This window comes from Thunnus thynnus, chromosome 4 (assembly GCF_963924715.1).
Source record: "Thunnus thynnus chromosome 4, fThuThy2.1, whole genome shotgun sequence".
NCBI classification, from domain to species: Eukaryota; Metazoa; Chordata; class Actinopteri; order Scombriformes; family Scombridae; genus Thunnus; species Thunnus thynnus.
The window spans coordinates 8,861,361-8,883,953 of record NC_089520.1 but is presented as its reverse complement, the minus strand read 5'-3'; the positions used below and the strand labels follow the sequence as shown (position 1 = coordinate 8,883,953).

General features: G+C 40.5%; 2 protein-coding genes across 4 annotated transcripts in view; both read right to left on the bottom strand.

The window, feature by feature from the left end:
* pth4 (parathyroid hormone 4) lies at window positions 1-5,185 on the bottom strand. Its single transcript, XM_067586450.1, has 3 exons — window positions 5,100-5,185; window positions 2,699-2,787; window positions 1-1,143 (listed from the first exon to the last, which is right to left on the bottom strand). The coding sequence occupies exons 2-3, from the start codon at window positions 2,782-2,784 to the stop codon at window positions 873-875; spliced, it is 357 nt and encodes a 118-aa protein (XP_067442551.1). The 5' UTR covers window positions 2,785-2,787; window positions 5,100-5,185; the 3' UTR covers window positions 1-872.
* Window positions 5,186-13,888: 8,703 nt separating this feature from the next.
* The window catches only part of LOC137181083 (plasma membrane calcium-transporting ATPase 1-like), a 105,166-nt gene continuing 96,461 nt past the window's right edge, over window positions 13,889-22,593 (bottom strand). For 2 of the 3 annotated variants that reach the window (XM_067586447.1, XM_067586448.1), the window contains one exon: window positions 13,889-20,410. In XM_067586447.1, coding sequence (XP_067442548.1) covers window positions 20,165-20,410 — 246 coding nt within the window. In that variant the 3' untranslated portion in view covers window positions 13,889-20,164. The remainder of the gene's footprint in view (window positions 20,411-22,593) is intronic. The other variant, XM_067586449.1, reaches the window with a different exon arrangement.

Sequence of the window (22,593 nt, the reverse complement as noted above, 5' to 3'; positions counted from 1 at the left end):
TAGAGCTGGGCGATATATCAATTTAATTCAAGCTATTCAAGTTTTAGTTTTGATACAATGTGTAAAATGTCTACATCATGAAAGTCAAATTATTACAAAATACATAATTTTCGGTCAAAAAGCATCGTAGATTAGCTGGTTACATCAACTCTATTGGGTCATGAAAGTCCCGTAAACTGTGACATGAATACTTACAGTGTATATGTCCACAGTTTACAGGACTGTCTTCACTCCAGGTGGCTAGTTGGCTCTGGCTAAAGTGTAGTAAAGGTAACAATCCCATCGAGTAACAGACAGAAAGAAGACTCGAGACTTTTCTGACAGTGTTTGTTGATGAGGCATCGTCTCTGGTTGTAAGACATAAAGCTGATTTGTGTACAGATTATACTTTGTTCAGTCTGGTACTGACATGTTAGCTGGTTAGCTGACACGATATCAGGGCAGAAGCATCTGGTACTGACAGGTCATAGCTGTGTGGGATAACTGGTAATTGCAAGTGGTGCAGGTCTTCTATTATACTTGCTTGATTGTTTGGTCATGTGAGATTAAAACTGTGAATCGCCCCCAAGCTTGAAAACATTTTTATTTTTTGTTTTGTATATTATAGCCCTAGATGAAAGTGTAAAATGATCGTACATTAAGACAGAAAAACAGTTTCTACAGCTTCAGGCTTCTCAAATGCAAGAAACTTTCATATCTTCAACTTAAATTTGCTCTTAAACTCCTGAGACATTTGAACACGTCTGCAGCTGAAAGTGTGTCTTGACACGAGATGAGTTTGTTGTTGTGATTTAGGTGTATTTTTGTTCAAACAATGGACACATTTAATCCTTTTTACATATGTGTAGCTTCATGTGTGCATCAGTGTGATGTTAGGGATCTCTGTCTGGCAGTTGAGTCAGGTACGGATTAAAGAAGTCTCTCAGGAGGCTCTGCACCCGGGCGGGCTGGGGGCTTCCAGCAGAAGGGACCAGTGCCGGATTGAGAACCAGGTTCAGGGCCTTTGTGGGGTTGAAAGCGGCAGAGCGAGTCTGGGCGGTGTGGAGACCCTCGATGGCGCTGGACAGCCAGATGAGTCTCTTGAGACTCTGGATGGTTCGGCCGCGGTCGTGCATCAGCTGGTGTTCAGTCACAGCTCGGCGACTGGAGGGAGACAGAGGAGAGAGAGAGAGGCCATCTGTTAGTCAGAACTGGTACATCATCAGTATGTGCCCTCACTGTTCAATCTATACTGGCGTGACCGATTTTAATAAAGATGTTTGGCAAAGGTTTTTTATTTTATCCAAATGCAGAGCCAGATTCAAAATGTATGTACAGTACAGGTGATCTACATGAACAGATGAACATTTGTGATGGTTGAACATGTGATTCCGAAACTACGGGTATTAATCTGCTGCTATAACAGCCTCCACTCTTCTGGTTTCAGGCTTTCCACCAGATTTTGGAACCTGGATGCAGGGACATGCTGCTGTTTATCCACAAGAGCGTTAATGAAGTCCAACATTGATGATGGGTGATAAGGCCAGACTTGCGTTTGTGTTCCAGTTCATCCTAAAGGTGTCGGAAGTTCTTCCACATCAAACTGGGAAAACCCTTTTTTTATGAACCTGGCTTTGTGCACGAGGGCATTGTCATATTTAAAAACCTAAGTTACAAAGTGCTTCACACGAGGCAGCAAATTAAAATCAACGAATTATAAAATCCAATGTAAAATCTAAAAAAACATTTTAAAAAAAACTCAAGTAAAGTCAGGATAGATTTTCCTATAACAGAATTAAGAGGAGATTTATAAGATGATACTGATTCAGTCAGTCTGATTTCTTCTGGCTGGTTGTTACAGAGCCTCTGGGTCCTGATTGAAAACACTCTGACCCCTCCAGTTTTAATTCTGGACTCTGAAACGAAGAAGATCTCAGGCTACGTACGGGCTCGTATGTGGTCAGATATATAGCGAGGAGATGGGGACATGAAGAGCCTTAAAAAACATGGAAATCTTTCCATGTTGAAACTGGAAAGCACCTTCCCCAAACTGTTGCCATGAAGTTGAAAGTGCATTATTGTCTAAAATATGATTGTATACTGTAGCGTGAAGATTGGAACTAAGCAACCTAAAACCAAACCAGGAAAAACAGATAGAGCCCATATAGTGTGTATCAGTAGGTAAAGAACACCTGCAGACACAAAATCAACCATCCCAAAGTGATATTTGATCATTTTCACATTTCACTTTCTGATTTTGTTTTGACGCTCAGCGGTGACTCACAAATCCTCGAATTTTCCTCCCAGCTCAACTGTGATAATCTGAACGCTTTAATAAAACACATTTTTTCAACCAGCATTACAGTAATTTTGCAGCACATGTAGCCACACTATGAGCTGTATTGTTATGGTTCTGCTTTGGAGCAGGAAATATGGACATTTTGACATGTTTTGCTGTGATTCTGGGTCTCCAAATAAATCCACTGTAACCTTTCAGAGTACAGGTGACAAGAAATACTAGAAATTATCTTTTCAGTGGAGTATTCCTTTTAGCTACAGCAGATGCACATAAAACATTTCCCTACTGCTACATTTATTAAGTTACTACTCTTTTTTTCAATGCATGCAGGAACATCAAACCGCATTATGATTCATAGCAATAAAAATAATTCCTTGCGCCTTGCAAATAAGTTGAAAACAGGAGGGGCGGTCGTCTCACCTCTCGTTCTGTTGACACTGGCCAGTTGTAAAGACAACAAGAAGCATGACAGCAAGCCACTGCACAGGCCTGTGGGACATCTGCATCTTCTATGGCAAAACAGCAAGAAACACATCAAAACTCATCATGTAAAAGACAAAAAAAGTTATCTTGACCCATTAAAATGAAGAAATGCCAACTTGTAAGCCCTCATCACTGGTTGCATATGTCTACTGGTGTTCAACCAGTTCGACTAAAGATTGAATCCCCTTGCTGGTATATTTTAATGACTTCTGAATAATTTCTGAAGAAGTGAAATCATCCATGAACTCTCAAGAAAAGAGTAAAGATTTGAGAAAAGTCAGGAAAATAAATAAATATAAATGAGCAGGAGAAACAAGCTCATGTGACCTCTCAGATTTATCTTGTGACCCCTTCTGGGGGTCCCGACCACAAGTTGGAATTATAACAGTATGCAAAACATTAAATAAATACAAACTCCTATTTAAAGGCAATGTATACATGCAATTTTCAGACACTTTTCTTCCTTTTTACCTGCACAAAATCTCATTGTGGTCTTTTAGTAAATAAGGACGCTAATAATTTGACTATTTAGCATCTAAGGAAGCAGACTTGGAGAGTTGTATTGTAAGTGTTGTATATTTTGTGTTTGATCACTGACTATGACGTCAGCAGGATGTAATCAGCTTTGTGCCTATTTACAGTATCCATATAACGCTGCCTCTCACATCAATGAGGTTTTGGGAGCTTTAATCCAGTGTGCAGGTACTCTACACTTTTTCCATCATGAATGTATCCTGCACCTAAACACGCTGTACGATGGGTTGTGCACTGCAACTGTTTCTGCATTGATATCAACATCCCATCATTTTTTAACATAAATAAATACCAAACTTGTGTTTTTCTTTTCAAAAATTTGCATCAGCCTGCTTTGCCTCCCTTACCTTGTAAACCAATTTTCCAGCCTAACAGTGATGTACACAACTATAATATGAGACATGTCAGATGTTTACACCTCCCAGTGTTCTGTACTGGACTCTATCAATTCTCTATTAGATATCAGGAGGCTCAGCTATGACACAGTTATATTCAAACTGCATTTCAGTCTACTTCTCTCAAGAATCTCAAACATAGGCTTCGGACCTGTCTGATGAGCCAAACTTAACTGTCTGTACTGATCACATCTGACTATAATTGGACTTTCTCTCACTCTCTCTTTTGTAAGGAGTTGACTGAACACACTCACGTATACGCCAAAGCTCACAAACCCTCATTACATTTGCCTACTTTTCTTACTTTATGTTTGCTTTTTGATCCTATGGTTGCTTGTTTGCATATTTTTGTGGATTACATGACTTTGGTATTTGCCTATAATGAATACTGAGATGAGATTCCTCCTATAAGCCTCCAGGGGTTTTCTAAATCCAACCTGCACAATTTGCTTCTTGTTGTGTTTCTGCTATTTTGTTTTATCGTTTTTTTTCCCCCTCTGACCACAACTGCTGTTTTCTGTGAAGAAGCAAACTACAAACTCTTTACAGCCTTCTTCTTTCAAGTGTTTGATACTGAAAAGATTTTGTATGAAAAACTACTTAAAAGTGAGTCCAAATTAAAATTTCAGACTCTTGTTTTCAGTATTCTACCTTTGAAGTGTTGCTGAAAAATGGAAAAACTGATGTTAAAGGCTCCGCTTCCTGAAAGCAGGCATGACGACAGGTAAGACACTTAGCTTCCTCTTATCTCAAGCTGAATTTATGATTCTCCAAAGCTACATATAACTGTCACAGAAAGGTGTTACTGTAGGTCACATAAGAGTCAACAAGCACAACTCCCAAATCTCAGCAATGAATCACACAGACATGAGTGTCAAGCAAACTGATCAATAAATCTAACTTCTAAAGTAGTAAACATTAAAACCGCCACGTGAACGACCCCACATGTGTGTTCGCTTCTGTCAACCTGCTGCATGGATAAAAATGGAAACTACTATTTTCTATTATATTTCTTAATTTTCTTTTGTTAAAATTTTCATGTTAATTTCACAAACAAAAATGCAATTTTATTTTTTTTAAAATGATTGAATGAGACAGTTTTTATCACGTTAGTAATTTTAAAAATTGAAAATACATCACACAGAACTATGATGCCACACTTTTTAAAAACTTTAACAGGAAAATTTGACTGTTTTGTTGCCTGAAAGAGTCACAAAGCTGTTTAAACAATTTAACATAAATCATCACAGTTATAGTTTATTCACATTTTTACAGAAATAACTCAACAGAATGATGAATAATGACTCAGGTTACAGAAGTGTAACTTAAAAAATGAGGCTAAAAATATCTTGAAATTGAAACAAAATCTGACTTTTTGTATTAAAGTGATGATACTTAAAGGTACTTACATTGTCCCTGTTGGTGACAGCAGCTCCTCTGATGATCAGACACTAAACTGACTTCAGGTTCGACCTCCAGACCTTTTATAAAGCTCCCTGACACACACACACACACACACGCACACACACACAAACGTACACGCAGACGCACACAGTTTGTTCAGAACCTCACACAACAGATTCATAGTGGGGCGTTTGATTTGCTAATGACACAAACGTCATCACCATCACCTCTCTGACATGTGATTTTGTGTCTGAAGAGGGAAAATATCAAACATTTTCAAGGTTTTTTTGTGTTAATACAATCCCAAATAGCCTCCCGCACCCCATTGTGACAGTTGGAGGAGGTTTACACACTGGCAGATACTCTTTACATAATCAGGTGTTTTGAAAAGGAGGATGAAATTCAATCGAGGGATTATCATTTTTCTATTTTCTGGTCTAATCCGCCCCATTCCTCTCGGAGAGATTCAGAAGTCTGACAAAAAGGAATTTGGAGAAGTGGAGGTGAATGGTTTTATTGATGTTGACAGTGCAGACACACAGGAATGAGTCAGCGTGGATGAAGTGGATGTCAGCAAACTGTCTGTCAGTTCAGGTCGAAACTTTTCTTAACACACTCCTGTCTGTAGTTAAGATGCTTGTCGCCTGGAGCTCTTCTCCAGCTCCTTGACATTACAACCACCTCCACCCCCCCCTCCCCCCAACTCTAATGAACCCGACTAAACTGGAGTCTCTGGTTGCCGCGGTGCTGCCACAGTCACTGTTAGAAACGCAGTCGTCTTGACAACACCTTCCAGGACGAGTTTCCCTCAGTGAGAAATGTAGGCCGCCGTCAGAGGCTCGTGGGCGGAGGGATGTAGAGAAGAGAAGTGACTTAGTCCATTAGGGAGTAAATGAAGGTGGTGTGAAGAAATTCAGAGAAAGACAGAAGTGATGAAACTGAAAAGAAAAGGAAAAAAAGAGAAGAAACTAATCAGCAGATGAAGGTGAACGTTTCTCACAGCAGGAAGCACAGGAGCCAATCAGAGTTGTGGTTTGGTTCAGTAACCATTCAGTAATCAAGTTGTGTTTTACAGTTAATTAATCAAACCTCTAAAAGTGAGATTTGGAATGAAAGATAAAAGAAATGACTTTTTCACTTTGACTCTTTCTCACAAACTTAAGAATAAAAACTATTTATCAAATTTCTTATGATTTAAACAACCACAGAGGTGAAAACACCAACTTTGTTCGGAGTGATTGTTTAAAAATATCATTCGTCATGTGAAGCAATGTGTGATATAATATAATATATAATATAATACACATAAAAGGTTTACTATTTGAATTTCATTTGAATGTTTGAGTTTGATGTTGCACCACTTCTTTGCGTTTATCACAAATAAAGCTAATGTGATAGTATTATTTATTATTACTGTGACGCTGTTGGCTACAATAATCGTATCATGAAAACTGGATGGAGTTGGAATGAGTCGGGACACAAGTCTTACAACCTTTCAGACCACAGATTATGGTTAAATGACATTTAATTGTCTGTATCACTGAATTAATTCCCAGTATGCCAAAGCCTGATAGCGTCTGACCTGTGTCAAACCCTGATGGAGAGGAGGATCATGATAGAGGGTCAGCTGACGCTCATGTGAGTCACTGAACTGGGTATTAGGCCACGGTACTCTGTTGGCAAACGGTGGAACTGCTCTCCCTTTGGGTTGGAAAGAATTCAAGTATCTCAGATCAGAAGGTGGACCAGTGCGGCGCTATACCGGACTGCCTGAGCCTGAAGCTCCTGATTTGTAAAAGTCATCTATATTTATTTTAACAGTCACAGACACAGAAGTAGTGAAGAGCAGTAGTGAAGGTAACGGAAGGAGCTGGGATGTCCTGATCTGGGGGGCAAATGAGATAAAATTGCTGCTTTTCTGACGTATATCAACAGACGTTTTTCATGGGAGTCATTTTGATATGTTGAAGTAGGAGAAGCACAGGTGTAAACAATAAAATGAACAATGTCTGACTTCCATTTAGCTGGTTTTGTGCATGCTGGCTCGCACTATCACACTGTCACAGTTTAATGGGGCACTTTAATAGAACAGAGCCATCGTTAATGGTATTAATAACACCCGTGCTCTTCTGACTATGACAAGTCAAAATGTGAAATGTGGAAAAGGCTGACGCTGGGAAACATGACAGGACATCTCGAGGCGTTGACATGTGTCGACATGTGCGGGTGTGTGTGTGTGTGTGTGTGGACTTGAATAGAAAACAATGGGTGTTGGTATTTTGATGTGCATCATACAGTGTTCTGCCAGTGTGTGTTGACCTTTAGCCCTCAGTGTCTTGTTTGATGCAGATGTATGAAACAGCAGAGAGCATGAGTCAGCGGTTTGCAGCAGAGACTGATAGAGGAAACAACAGAGAGTCAGGTGCAAATATGACAGCGACAAAGATTCACGTCATACTAGACTGTCCTGGATTATCAAACACAAGTCTAAAGTCGAAGAATTGTAGAGGAATAACAGGATAATATTTTAACAAATGGTGGCAATCAGCAGAAAATGTATCAGTAGTGTGAAATCTGTGAGATCATTTCTGGTTCACAGATCACAAGCATCCAAGTGATTTTTAATTTTAATTTTACATTTCCTGCACAGACTCAATTTTGGGTGATCAAAAATCTGTGTATCAATATGTATCAAAGTCAATATTTATTGTCAAGGTGACATCGATTTGTTAATAGTCGGGTCCCCAAATGAACACTGATTGATCTTTTTCTTGCCATAATTATTCCTCCTGTTCACATTAGAAGATCCCTTCATAATGCATTTATAATGTAAGTGATGGGGGACAAAATCCACAGTCCTCTTTCTATGCAAAAATGTATTCAGAAGTTTATGTGAAGCTAATATGAAACTTCAATCATACAAATGAGTCAAATCAAGTTGATATCTTTCAACATTACAGTCTTTTTAGTGCCGAAGTTCCTCTTTTTGTTACTATACTTCCACTGCAGCTCAACAGAGAAACACAAAGAGGGAATTTGATGCTAAAAAGACTGTAAATGTGGCAGATATCCACTTGATATGACAGACTGTTAAAAGACTGCTGAAGCCTCATATAAGCTTCAGATAAACTATTAACTATAAACTAAGTTGTTTTTTTTTCCATCACTTGTATTGTAAATGCATTTGGAGATCTTCTAATGGTCGGTATGAACGGGAGGAATGATTACAGCAAGAAAAACCTCTTTCAGTGTTAATTTGGGCTCCTGACTGTTGTTTTAAGACAGACTTGAAAAATTATGAACCCATCCTTTAATTTACAGAATAAAATGTTAATACTGCACCACATCGTCCATACACAACTATGATTAGTGAATCTGGTGTAAAGCAGCCTGTGTCCACACAGTGGCAGTGTTGCACTAAGCAGCTGAGTGCTGCTGAAGAAGAGGAAGTCTTGTTTGATCACAGCTGGAGCTGCAGATTTAAAGGGCGTCCGATGTTTAACATACAATAGGACCAGGACTGTTGGGTATCAGTGGGCAGATCCACCAAACTGTCAGATGCACTTTCCTGCTGAATCCAATGTTGTTGCTGGTTCTGATTATAGTGTTGTAAAATAATAAGCTCCCAATGACATTTATTTACAATGAATATCAAGTATGATTAGTGCGATCTTTCCCCCGTTGAGCTTTAGCAGTAGTGGAGCTAAAGTGTCGAGTTTGTCCTGAAGATGGCGCTGAAAGAAAGATTTTAGCATCATTTAAATCTAAAGGATTCATCCTCTGAGGAGCAGGAACATCAATTATTATAACTTAATGTAATGTCAATCTGGCCATTATCTTAAACATGCTCATCAACTTACCTGCAATACAGTGACACAGTGAGGATAGCACCAAATAAAGCTGCTCAAAGTAAATAAAAACAGACGAGCTGTTCTAGAGCAACATTATCATTCATTTGGTGTTTCTGTCCACCTGGTGAATGTGAGTCCAATATTCTCTCTCTTTTAGCTGTTTTTTCTCTTTACCAACTCCTGAGGGAAATATCTGGCTCTTTAGCTGCTAAATGCTCCACTATGTTCACCAGCTAGTCTACAGCTAACTGTGTTTGTTTGCTGTTTGGTGCTGAGCAGGTAGTGCACAGTTGGTTTTTAGAGCTTTTTCTCTGAAAACAGCTGCCAGCCGCAGCCGAAAACAACGCTATGAGAGCGCTGAGAGTGAACCAAAACAATAAAGTTGCAGTTGGACAGATAAACAATGAGCTGAAACTCACCATAAAGCTCCGTAAAGCTCCATAAAAATATCTCTCTCATATTATACATTGTCATTTGATACATTATTATAAAAAAATATCAATTATAGATGCTTTAAGTATAATTCTGGTGTTATTCAATTTTTTTTTTCTATCATCAACAAATCCCATGAAAAGACCAAAACCAACAATGTGTTAGTCCATCTCTTGATACTTTCTGACTTCCATACCCTGCCTGTGGCTCTTAGTCCCAAGCAAATTAGCTCCTTCTGAAGATGTAAATCTTTAAAAATTGATCACAAATATAAAGTTTTGTTTTTAAAAAAGTCTCAGTGATTTCCTAAAACAGCTGGTTACTGTAGTTTTTTAGCAAATGTTACTGGAACAGGAGGAAATAGTGTATTTGTTGGGGACTATTTTCAGTGGCGGATTAATACACATTTGGTGCTCTAGTGAGCATTTCCACTAACAGGACGATGTGTGTGGGAGTCAAAATAAACTACAGTGTGTGTGTGTGTGTGTGTGTGTGTTCATGGTGATGAAGGTCAAAGTGTAACAGTGTGGCTCATTTAAGTGTTTTTAATTGTTTTTGGGCAACAACGGAGCTCTACAGCACAGAGGAATAACATATATCAGGCTTTCGATGTACTGACAATATCTATTAGTAAGATTCATAATTAGTTTGGGTCTTTGTTTGGGATTTGTTGACAATAAGGAAAATATAGAATATCAACATCATTTAATGTCCAGTCCTTCATCATAATGTCGTAGAGCTGAGGTTGTTATGGATGAATAAATAGATTCTTGGTTAAAGCATCCAGGTTTCTGTGATTTTCAGTACAATGATAAATTTCATTAAACATTTTGGATCCCACTTCAAAACCCAGAAGAAAAAAAGTCTTAAGAATACATTAAAATGATAAATAAATAAAAAAGAACTCTGTATGACAGTAATCTTTTTTTAAAAAATCACAAATTGACACTGATTTATTTCAAATTCCAATGGCTTTATTTTATGTATATAGATTTGTATATATTTATATATATTTATATATTATATATATATACTTATGTAACAACTTTTACTCAGTTGCTTGATTATCATCTTTTGTTCAGCTTAAGTTCAAACGACATGACACTAAGACCAAGGCATTCCACATGATCATATCTTACAAAAGAGTAAAGAAAACAACATGTGTGCGTGCACCTGTCGTACACACACGTACATACATCAATGTACAGGTATCGTGGTTCTGTTTGTAGAAAGTAACGGGAGGGGGGGAAAAATAAAAAGCGGTAAAAGACGGGAGACGAGCAGACAGAGTGAGAGTGCGAGGGAGAGAGAGTGAGGAACCAAAGGAACCACCGGAGCCGAACTGGAGGATTCTGTTGCATAGATTGAAGCAAACAGGAGGAGGATGTTTGATAGGAACAGACAGGATGAGAGTGAATGAGGGAGAAGGTGAAACACACACTGAGGAAAACACAAGCCAACAGCCCACCTGACACCAACACACACACACACACACACACACACACACACACATATATATATATATATATATCTACGGAAGCACAGGAAGTTTTAGTTTGGTTGCCACACAAATCACTGCTGAGGCTCAGAATCCGCAAACAGGGCCGAAGATTATGACTGAAGACACTGAGGTCACGACCTCTGTATGTTAGCAACCTGAGGGCAGTTACACTTCAACAAGACTGACAGCCATGCTAACACCAACATGCTCACAATGACACACCTTACATGCAGATGTTTAGCAGGTATAATGTTCACCATTTCAGTTTAGCCTATTAGCATGCTAACACTTGCTAATTAGCACTAAAAAACAAAGTACAGTACAGCTGAGGCTGATGGGAATGACATTAGTTTTGTAGTATTGGACAAATCAATATTTTGACCAGATGATGGTGCTAAATGGTTCACCAGAGCTATTTAAATTAATCCCTAATGAGTGTTTGTAGGAAATTTAATGATAATCTAATAGTTGTTGAGACCACACTAGAGGAAAAGAGATATTTAGTGTGTTTACAAGCACATTTGTATCCTGGTTTTGATCTTACTCAGGTTACGATGTTTTACATCATTCATATTCCTGTGTACATAATTCTAACAGTATCAAGGTTTCTGATCATCTGTGTCCACTTGTAGCATCTCATTTCTCCACCAACAGAGATTTTTCAGAAACCTGAATCAGGTGTTTACATGCCACAGTGTCCTGGTTTCTATTCTAGGTAGCATATCCAGGGTTCTGTAACCAGAATATGATGATTACAAGAGCAAAACGTAACTGGTTGCTCCAAAAACCTGATCATAACCAGCATACTGGTGCAAATGTAAACGCACTCAATGAGATATTACAGCCTGGATCAAATTGGTGAACTGACTGACTGACTGACTGACTGACTGACTGACTGACTGACTGACGCCGCCTTCACGTCACGTGGGACGGATGGTAGAGAAGGAAATTGTTTCCCATGTTTATGACTTGTTGTGCAAATTTAGGTTTCTTAACTATCTCGAACAAAAGTGTTTGGCTGACGTGAGGCGTCCACATGTGTTTGGTTTTTCTGCCACAATTTAGCGCCAAGTTGGATACATCGAAGTTTGGATGTTCACATGAATGCTTTTTACAAGTCCGAAATGGTAATTATGGTCATTCCAGCACTTTTAGACTCAACAGACTATATAAATGTGTCTACTTTTGGGCCAAATCTAAATAAATAAAGGGTTTTCTCATGTCCTCACTAGAACTGTATTCTGGCAACGTGGAGACGGCTTTGAAATAGCATTTCGACCTTCATGTTGGGGAATAAAATATATATATATATATTGTTTATTTAACTGAATAATTAAAATGGGATGAATCCAAATAATTAAAGAGTGATTAGGAGCATTTAGGATTCATGACCTCAGTGTTTCTTGAATCCTGCTGCCTGGTTTGCTTAACTACCGTCTCAACATGCTGTGTGTACTTTAACGTGACCACAAAGCTCAACATTGATACAAAACATGAACTCAGATGCCACCAGTCATTTCTTCAGCTGACAACAACCGAATATTCTCAAGAACGTCAACTAAAAGTCAAAGAGGAAGAGAAATGTTCAGTTGTGTTGTGATGATGTCGGAGTTAGCCTACGTAGGTGTATGAAACATATAATCTGGTAGATTATCACTCATTCTTCTTTCAGCCCAGTTGTTTGCTAATACAGGTTTAAAGGAACAGTTCAACATTTTATGAAATCCAGAGTCAGATAAGAAGACAGACATCAGTTTCATCTGTTCGTCCAGCACAGAGACGTATTTAGCCTAGTTTAGCACGAAGACTGGAAGCAGAGGGAAACTGCCTATGACATCATGGTCTTCTTTATGGCAGTGAACGGTCAAGATTTAAACGCCAATCCAAGTAACTATCGAAGCTTTAACAGTTTTTCTTGAATTACAAATCCGTCATTACATCACAACACAACAACAACACTGTTCCCAACCGTCAGACTGACAATGATATGACTTAGAGCCTGACTGATGCTGATAACGGTCAATGTTGGTTTATAAAACAAATTTTTAAAAAAAACATTTTTGATAAAGTTCCCTTCAATTTGAAAGAATTGTGACCAATACATGAAAAGAGCAGGAACTTTTTACTTGAGCAGAAACAATTAGTTGCACAATTGATCAACAGAAAAATAATTGGCAAGAATTTTAATGATTAATCAGTCATTTTTTAAGTAAAAATGTCAAATATTCTTTGCATTCAGCTTCTTAAAATGTGAGGATTTTATGTTTTTCTGTCATATATGATGCTAAACTGAATATCTTTGCCACCTCACGCTATAAGAAATTATAAAGGACATTTCCACTATTTTCTGACATTTTAGAGACAAAATGATGAATAATTTAATGAAAAAATAATCTTCAGATTAATAAAAACTAAAATAATAATCCTTATTTGCAGCCCTACATTTTCCAGTTGTAAAATAAACTCTGGTGGACAAATAAAATTTCTAAATTACAATTTCTGTTCTGACGTTGTGACCATCTTGTAACTCATCAGCTGACATACACGCCGATATCAGTTGAGTCGGGCTCTGACATGAGACACAGACAACTTACAGGTGAGCGACAAACTCTCATTATCCTCATTTTTCTCCCCCACCTGGTCTGCAGAGAGAAGCAGGAGGATAATGGATGATGGAGATCAATGGATGTGATTGTTGAGATGACGACACCCGCGGAGCAGAAGCCTACCTGAAGCACATGCTGAATGTTTCAGGCCTGTTATACTGGTTAACTGTCATCGTCTCCCTCCTCCTCTCACTGCACAGGTGAGTGGGATGATGAGTTCAGGAGAATCTGTAAATCTGAGCGTTTGTGTGTGTGTGTGTGTGTGTGTGTGTGGGTGAATGTGACGGGAGGATGGGACAGTGGAGACGTGGATGAGCAGACAGATCTTTTAGTGATTTTGTTTCTGGATAAATGAGACGATGGAAACAAAAGAAGAATCTTCATCTTTCATCAATCCATCCATCAGAAGTCACACAGTTTTTAATTTCCTCAGTGTGTTTCACCTCACAGTGCAAATACAGGTGTGTTTGTGTGTGTGTGTGTGTGTATGTGTGTCGGGGGCGTGTATTTGAGATTAATTTTGGAAAACAAGCCAACATTTGGGATGTTTCATTCCATACTAAAACATGCAGAACACAGAACATTGAACACATATACTGAACAGTTAGTTTTATCCAAATGCAGTTTCTCTTTTTTTTTTTTCTCTTTTCGTACAGAGTGGCTTTAGGCTACACAGAACACGACAGAACCAATCGCACCAGGTTGGACATATTGCTTTAAACCACCAAAGTTTGTATATATGTCATGCATGCCACATAGATGATATTATGTTTATACAAAAATAACACCAACGCCTATTACTGTGTATCATAGTAATTACAGAAAACAAATCTTTTTCAGTCTTTTTTGCAATGAAGTTCAACTGAGAAACCATATATATACCTATATATTTATATCTAACATATATATACACACACACACATATTAGATATAAATATATAGATACAATATATAAATATATAGATATATATGTTAAGTGGTTATGACTTTTCCAACTGTGATATTCCAGTTCATTTGAACCTTTTTTTTTTTTATTTGTGAATTTTGAAGTGGATGTGAAGGCTCTCCAAAGAACTCCTTAATATCCGACGCTGTTCTGAGAGAGGCATTGCTCTGAGGAGGAAGCAACGCAGTCAAAATGCAACTATGACTGGATAAGAAGCGAGTTCCTTCTCCATACAGAAGTCCTAATGGGAAAACTGTGGAAAACTGAGAACTTCTGAATTCCAAAAAACCTTCAGAGAACTAAAACCGGGTGAGCAGTCCGCTGCTGAGTCTCAGTGGGACAGTTTGTTTCTCTTTTTTTGTTTTTTTTTTTGTTTTGTTTTGTGACGTGGCTGAAACCAGAAGCACAAACATGTCTGCAGCGTCTCTGATGACGGGGGGGGGGCTGCACTGTGCACCTGGCATGAAACGTGAGGGCAACCAGTCCAACCAGTCCAACAGACGACCACCACAGCGACACTGAGGCCATGGCGAGAGCGGAGGGACAATCTTATCCAGGCGGGGACAGGGAGGGAGGGAGCGAGGGGTTGGGGGGGGGCGTGGGTGGGTGGGTGGGTGGGTCATGTGACTGCCAACTTTCTAAAACAAACTTGTGCAGAAGAAGAAGAAGAAAAGAAAAGAGAAAACGACTTTGGCAGAACATTCTTAAAGCTATGCTGGGTGATGATTGGCTGATTGCCCTCTCTCCCATTTCCTGTCACCGACACAGACAGCAGGTACACTTCATTCACTTATATAATATTTACATTGTACTGACTGTAGGAGCACAGGCGTTGTGTCAGATTCAGCCGTAGAATAAAACAAAGAGGAAACGCGTCGTCGCTTGGAATGTGTGTCTCATTGATAGCCACATGACACACGGCAGGAAGAGGAAGTGATGTCACGAGCGCTCTAACAGTCCTGCTCTCTTCCCGGGAACAGTTTCTGAAACTGTCAGTTGTATAAAATGGTGATGACATCTACAGCTGAAGCTGTGTCCCGTCACAGGCGCCGCCTCCTTCGACGACCAAATTAAAAAATCTGGAATAAAGCCGAGAAATGTGGCGTCCTTTCTGACTTTGGGTCTGGATTTAGACGCCACTAAATCTGTGAGCAGACCCGAGACTTTTTGGGGCCTTAGTCATGATTAGAAAGCCCCCCCCCACAACACCTCAGTATGCAAACATGTACAGCAACAGTTATGAGGATTAAAACAAACAAAATCTGTTCTGTACAAGTCAAATTTTAACCTCAAAAACTTACAGCTTCTGTCCTGGTAACTGTAATTAAATAAAGGGATGCGCCTTTAAATACTGAAATTACAACAAATTAATAATCTGTTTCTGGGTTCAAATTATAATCGTCTAATCTGATCAGGTTTGGTGGGGCCTGTTGTACTTCTCTAGGCCTCAGATCAGGTTTATGGTCCTTGAATCTATTTGGACCATCCCAGCTTTAAGGTGCTTTTGGGAAACAGGGCTCAGGTCTCTATTTAAAAAAAAAAAAAGCATCTCATTGGTTTGTTTTATTATTTGGTCCGACTCTGCTTTGGTCCTCAGGTTACTTTCTCAGTTTTTGAGGGGATGGGAGCTTGTGAATAGCGGTGGGGGGCCGACACATCTTTATAGGCCACGCCCCGTTCAAAGGAGGCGGAGCCTGAAGGAGGAACACAGCTTTGATCCTCTTTAAAGTCGTCAGCTCTGACACCAGCCGGTTGGAAAACAGCATCAATCCACTCATTGAAAGAAACCAGTCGTAGTAGCTTCAAAGTACAGAAACAAAGAAACCCAGAGGTTGGATAAATAATTATACACTCCCATTTAATGTTTGATACAGTTAGCTGTATTCACGTTGCATTTGCTGAACTCTAATGGAGCTGGATAATTGCGAAATCACATAGCGTGTAGTGTGTCACAACATCTTAGATAAAGTGAATATACTCATGTAAAAGGGGGCTGATGAATCTAGATTGTTGAGATTCCAATTGAACGGCCAACAGGAAGTAAACAAGTCACTGCAGGTTTCTGAGCCCTAACATCAGGTGACCAAGACGACACACGTGGCATAAATATTTAGAGAGCTGTAAAAAGACAGTCCACGGTAGATTCATCTCATTCATGTACTGTACTGTCACCAAACTCTTCAGCCTATACATATATATTCATATATCTCCAAAATATTAAAAAGTACTTAATATAAAAATACAGAAGAATTGTAAAAAATGAGCAAAACATTGAATTTTATATGAAAACCATGCAAGAAAGATTCCCCATTTAGTTAAATAGTAACTCTAAGATTCAGGAAAGCAAGGGAATGAAAGGGAAGTGGTCGGATGAGAGAAGCGCAGGCGAACTGCCACCCACTCGCTTTTCATGTAAACATTGTAGAAGTCCTTTAAACTTGGTTCGGCAGTGACGACTGAAGATTTTCTCCTTGCTTTTTTGGTCGCATTTGGAGTAAAGGGCCAGGGGGAGGAGGGAGGGGGAAAGGAGGAAGGGGGAGGGGGGGTCGAGGGGTGAGAAAGTCCAAAGGAAACCTCGATAACAATGAGATAAAAAACAATACAGACAACCTATAAAATATGGCTCTGAGTTACATAGAAAAAGCTCATCAGAGGGGAGAGGAAGAACCTAGTCATGACAAAAAGTTGGAAATATGGCAGTAGTAGCACATTACTTCAATAACGTGTCCTAGTTCAAAGATAGGTCGATGGCTGCTAGTCAGACTAAGAGGGAATTAGAAGCATCGTTGCTTCCGATTGGAGGATGATTCCTTCTTCTTTTAAGACAGTAATCTGAGGACAACGGCGGGCAGGAAGTACTGAGCGGCAGCAGGGACACACAGTTGATTTAACTCTACAGGCTGACTGTTGACATCATCAGTCTCCCATAAACCTCAGCGCGGCCGCCACACAGACGTCTGTTAATCAAACACAGCAGAGCGGAGAGAGAGAGAGAGAGAGGGATGATGATGATGAGAGACACCCTCTCTGCTGCTGGCTGCGTGATGTCGCTGAAAGCTGATTTAGTTTATATTAATCGAGTCTGACGAACAGGGGAACAAAAGCATCAAAAGTGGTACTAAGATTTGTCTTTAAAACACAGATAGCCGGTCTAGACCCTGTTCAGAGATCCATCAACTTCCTGTCTGGTGAAATGAACTTCCTGCTCTGTGACCAAACACAGACTCATCAATATTATAGCTATCCCCCTTTTATTTAAGGTGAGACTGAACATGAAGCAAAGTTTAGAGGTGGCATGATTACGTATGAAGTTAATGGAAAGACATTTTTGCTCATCTTGCAGCTGTTTGACTCTTCATGAACGTACAGAGAAGAAACTGCTTTCACTCAGACTCTCAGTTTCAAAATTCAGACTGAAAAAATTTCACTTTGCACCTTTATTCATGATAAAGTTATGTATAATTATATAAAAACCAGTTGTTCAAGAGGAACTATGATAAAGCGTGAGGTTTAGTGAGGTGTCGGCAGTAATGTGGACGTTGTACCGGACTGTGGTGACGGAGAGGAAAGCGATCTACGTTCAAACCCTCACCTACGGTTCATGAGCTCTGGGTCTGGAGGAATGAAATGGTGGATCCAAGCTGCTGAAATGAGTTTCCTCTGCAGGACTCAGTCTCAGAGACCGGTGGAGGAGCTCGAAGGAGAACCGCTGCTCCTTCGTGTGTTGAAAGGAGTCAGTTGAGACTGTTTACAATCTGATACCTCCTATTCTTAAGACGTCCAACTAGCAGAGCCAGAGCACACTGGAGGGATTATACATCCCATCTGGTCTGCAAACACCTCTGGAGGAGCTGGAGGACGTGGCCGGGGTCATGACAAGGTAGACTCGACCTAGATAAACGGCTGAAAATGGATAGAATATAAATAATGAATGAATAAGGACTCAAAGACTTTGTCTAAAAGCACTTCTACTTTGACGAGACAAAGCGCTGAATAACTCTCATCTTGTGGCGTCCCGGGATTAAAGCAAGAAAAGATTTGTGAGCCTGAAAGGTTGTCTAGGAAGAAATGTGTACAACGTATTGAATTAAGGATTTAAAACTGCTCTATGGTGCCTGAGAACTTTAACTCCTGGGCATCTGTGTATTCACCTTCAAGATGTGACCAAAATGTTTAGTCGACTATGACGCTGTATTGAAAAGCAGAGCAAAGCCTAAATGACGATTTCCACATGGCTGTGAGGGTCTATGCAACATGGATTTTGCCATCTACAGATGTTTGCAAGTGCAGAGAGAGAGAGGCTGCAGCCCCTTTCAATCCGGTATATATAGGTGGACCGCAACCTTTTGTACAACTACGATTTGTAGAGCACGTCCACATACGTTAACACCCACTGTAGGATGTACATCAAGTATATCGGGGCGTTTCCTGCCCTGCTACGGTTTCCTCTGCGCTAGCCAAGTATTGACGAGTCTGTTTCTTCCCGTCGTATAACAGGATGTTCAGACCTACAGACAGGAAGTTCACGGAGCTCTGAACAGACGCTGCTGCAGACTAACACATAGATGGTCGTCTAAACAGAATCCCAAATATTCATTCCTAAGTTATCATGCGACTCAACACGAATGAAACATAACATGCATCCTTCTAGAGGGGGAAACATGAACTCCTCACACTCCTGTTTCCTACTGACACTGTGGATGTACGAAGGGTGGGGGGGTGGGGGGGGGGGGGGGTGGAAGAGGGGCAGAGAGAACCAGAACCCTGACTGGATGAGATGAGGTCAGACGCGCACTGAGCAGAAAGCGAGCCCTCTCTGGATGCCGCCATGGTAGATATTTTTGGGTAGTAAACATTCTGTCCTTCCACATGCAACACAGCAGCTAAAGGAAAAAGCAACACATAAAGACACAACAAGGGAAGAACAATTTTTTTTTTTTTTAACAGGTGAACCTTGTTGACTGTAGTGTCACACTCACAAGACATTCTCAGGATTTTGAATCAACCATCAATTAACATTCGTTAGAGGTTTTAGAAACAAACAAATGCTCAACATCTAAAAAAAAAAAAAAAAAAAAAAAAAAAAAAAATTAAAATAAAATAAAATAAAATAAAGGTTACATTTTTGCATTTGCCTAAAAATCTTCTGATCACCAAACCTGGCTGTTAGCTGTGTAAAAGAGCGGAAGCGTATGTACATGAGAATCACTGCACTCTTTGAAAAGTTCTGTGCTGTTTTCGAGAGCGTTACGCAGGAATGAAGCGAGTACAGAAACACGACATGCTGCTGCGAGTCCCGCGAAGATCGAACCCAACAAAAGTTTAAAAGCTTTTCAAAAGGATCATCGAGTAAAAAATATACATGAATGGACGAGGACAGACAGGCCTTTCCGCTGTGTGGAGACTCTGGACTCCACACTCTACTGATTCATGCGTGTGGTAGTGGTGGAGGAGAAAGAGGAGGAGGAGGAGGGACGAACTTACAGGCAGAACGACGCCACAGTCAGTATGAAAAACGCAACGTGGCAGGAATGACTGAGGGAGGGGCGGTGGGGGGGGGTGAAGACGATGTGAAGCATGTGTTTGGTGTGCGTGCAGAACGAGGGGATGAGCAGAGTGGTGACTTCCCTCCTCAGTGTGACAGTTCGGTTGGTGGGATGACAGATGATGCTGATGAAGAGGAAGGAGGAAGGAGGAGGAAGGAGGAGGAGGAGGAGGAAGAGGGGAGAAGAGCTCAGATGGATGACTCGCAGCTGCGGGGGAAGGCGCTGGGTGGCTCTCCTCCTCCCCCCGCCCCAGAGGAGGGGCTGGGGAGGGGGTCGATCTCGTCTCCGGTCTCTTCGATGGGGGGGATGCGGGCCTCCTCCTCGGACAGGGGGACGAACTCGGGATGGGCCATGAAGCTGTGGATGGAGCTACGGGACTCTGGGCTCTCCAGCCCCGCGTACAGAGAGCTACGGAATGCATTCACCACCTTAATCTGAAAGAAAAAACAGAAAATAAACATCAGAGGACGAGCGGAACGACAGCCGCACTTCTATTTGTTATGAAAGCGTGATGTCAAACAGGCAGCGGTGGCTGATGGGAAACATGATGGTCGTCTGAATCTGGGCGGGGAGGTGCAAACCGCAAAAACACAACATCAACAGGTGAAACACAGGTGGGCTGGATGGGAACATGGTTGGAAAACTGAAAGAAAAAAAAATATCCACAAAACATCAACACAAAAGGTTAAAAAAAAAAGGTTGACGTGATGTTGGAGGCAGCTGAGTGCAGGAGGGCAAACTCCAACCAAAACTCTGCCAACAGGCGGCTGAATGTGGAGGGATCACAGGTCACAGAAGCTACAACAGATACACACACACACACACACACGTGCGCACGCCCACACACACACACAGTATTTGTCTGCAGCAGAAGTCTGATACACCAACCGGCTTAATAATCCCATTTTATAGTCGTATATGTAGATAATAGCTGTAATTTTTATATCTACATTCAACACTGATGCACTATGTGTCTGTTCTCAGTAATCTGCACCAGATTTTGGAACCTGGCTGCAGGGATTTGGTCCCGTTCAGCCACGAGAGCGTCACTGAAGTTCGACGCTGATGCTGGGTGATAAAGCCCGGCTGAGGTCAGGACTCTGTGCAGACCAGTCAAGTTCTTCCACATCAAACTGGGAAAACAGTTTCTTTATGAGGCTGGCTTTCTGCACTGTCATGTTGAAACAGCAAAAGACTTTCCACAAATGTTTGAAGCACACTCTTGTCTAAAATATGAATATACAACCTAAAATAAAAGATTAGCCTTTGAGGATGGATTTTTCAGTCCTCAGAGGGGTCAGATCTGTGTCCCCTAAACCATGAACACCCAGTAAAAACCAGACTGGGTGCTGAACTGCAATGTCTTTTCATACCAAAGAAAGTAGAAAATTGCTTAGTATTTGTTTTGCCAATTTAAGACTGTATTTTCTTGTATGACTTTGTGTATTTAGACAACATTTAACATTTGATAACTTTTGCCTTTTTTTTTCCCAAAAAAGGTTTAGTAGAAAAACATGTTTATATTTCTCAGAAGATAGTTTAGATTTCTCAGATTAATCGCTGTTATCGGGGCCCCGTGACAAAAAAAATGCTGTATACACTAAAAAAAATTTGTAATTAATAAAATTTGGATGTATAAATACCAAACCAAATTGCATGCAGCAGAACTGGGACTTATGGGGCCCCTGGGGGTCTGGGGCTCACTTTGCAGACCAGCGATTCAGCTTTGATGGTGTCAGCACAAGTATGGAAACATTTCAAATGACAGCCAGCCCTAGTAAACACACACACGCACACACACACACACACTCGGGGAAAAACAACAAACACATGCGCACTGTTAAGTATTTATAATCGCATTCAGAGCCAGAATCATTTTGTCCTCTAGCTGCTCTCTTCTCTCTGCCTAAAGTTGTTTCCTCTGTGATGAATCCACAGAGGCTGCAGCTGATCACACTGATTTATACGCACCAACAGACACTCTTCATTATAATTAATAACCCTGTAGTTCAAAGCTCTCTATTACTGAACCACAGGGGAACTGCAGGCTGAGCACTGCAGCTTAGAGCATACATGCAACCATCACACACACACACACACACACACACACACACACACACACACACGCACACACGCACACACGCACATGCAAAGCTCACAAGTTAAAAAGCTCTTGGCTGTTAAACCATGAGAGACTTGCTGAGCCTGACAGATTTAACCCTGCTCAGGATTAACCCATAAAATTATCTTGGTGCCCAGGCTGTCGCCTCTGAGAAGAAGAAGAAGAAAAAAAAAAAACACAACAAAGAAAATAGGGCAGGGATTTTTTTTTTTCCACTCTGTCACGAATCAGAAGGATTCACAGCTTCTCGTTGGCCAACAGTTGTGATCTGTCGTCGTCTCGTCAGCCAGCAAGTCACATCAGGGTTAATAGACGGATGTTAAAGAGTTTAAATCTCTACAACATGCAGTAGGAGACGCAGCGGGCTGAGAGGGAAGCGATGAAGGGTATTAAAAAAAAAAAAAAAAGAAGAGAAAGAGATTAAGATGGAGAATAAGCTACAGCAGGAGAAGGTGAAGAAGGAAGCGAATGGGGAAGCAGATCAGGTGATCAGGT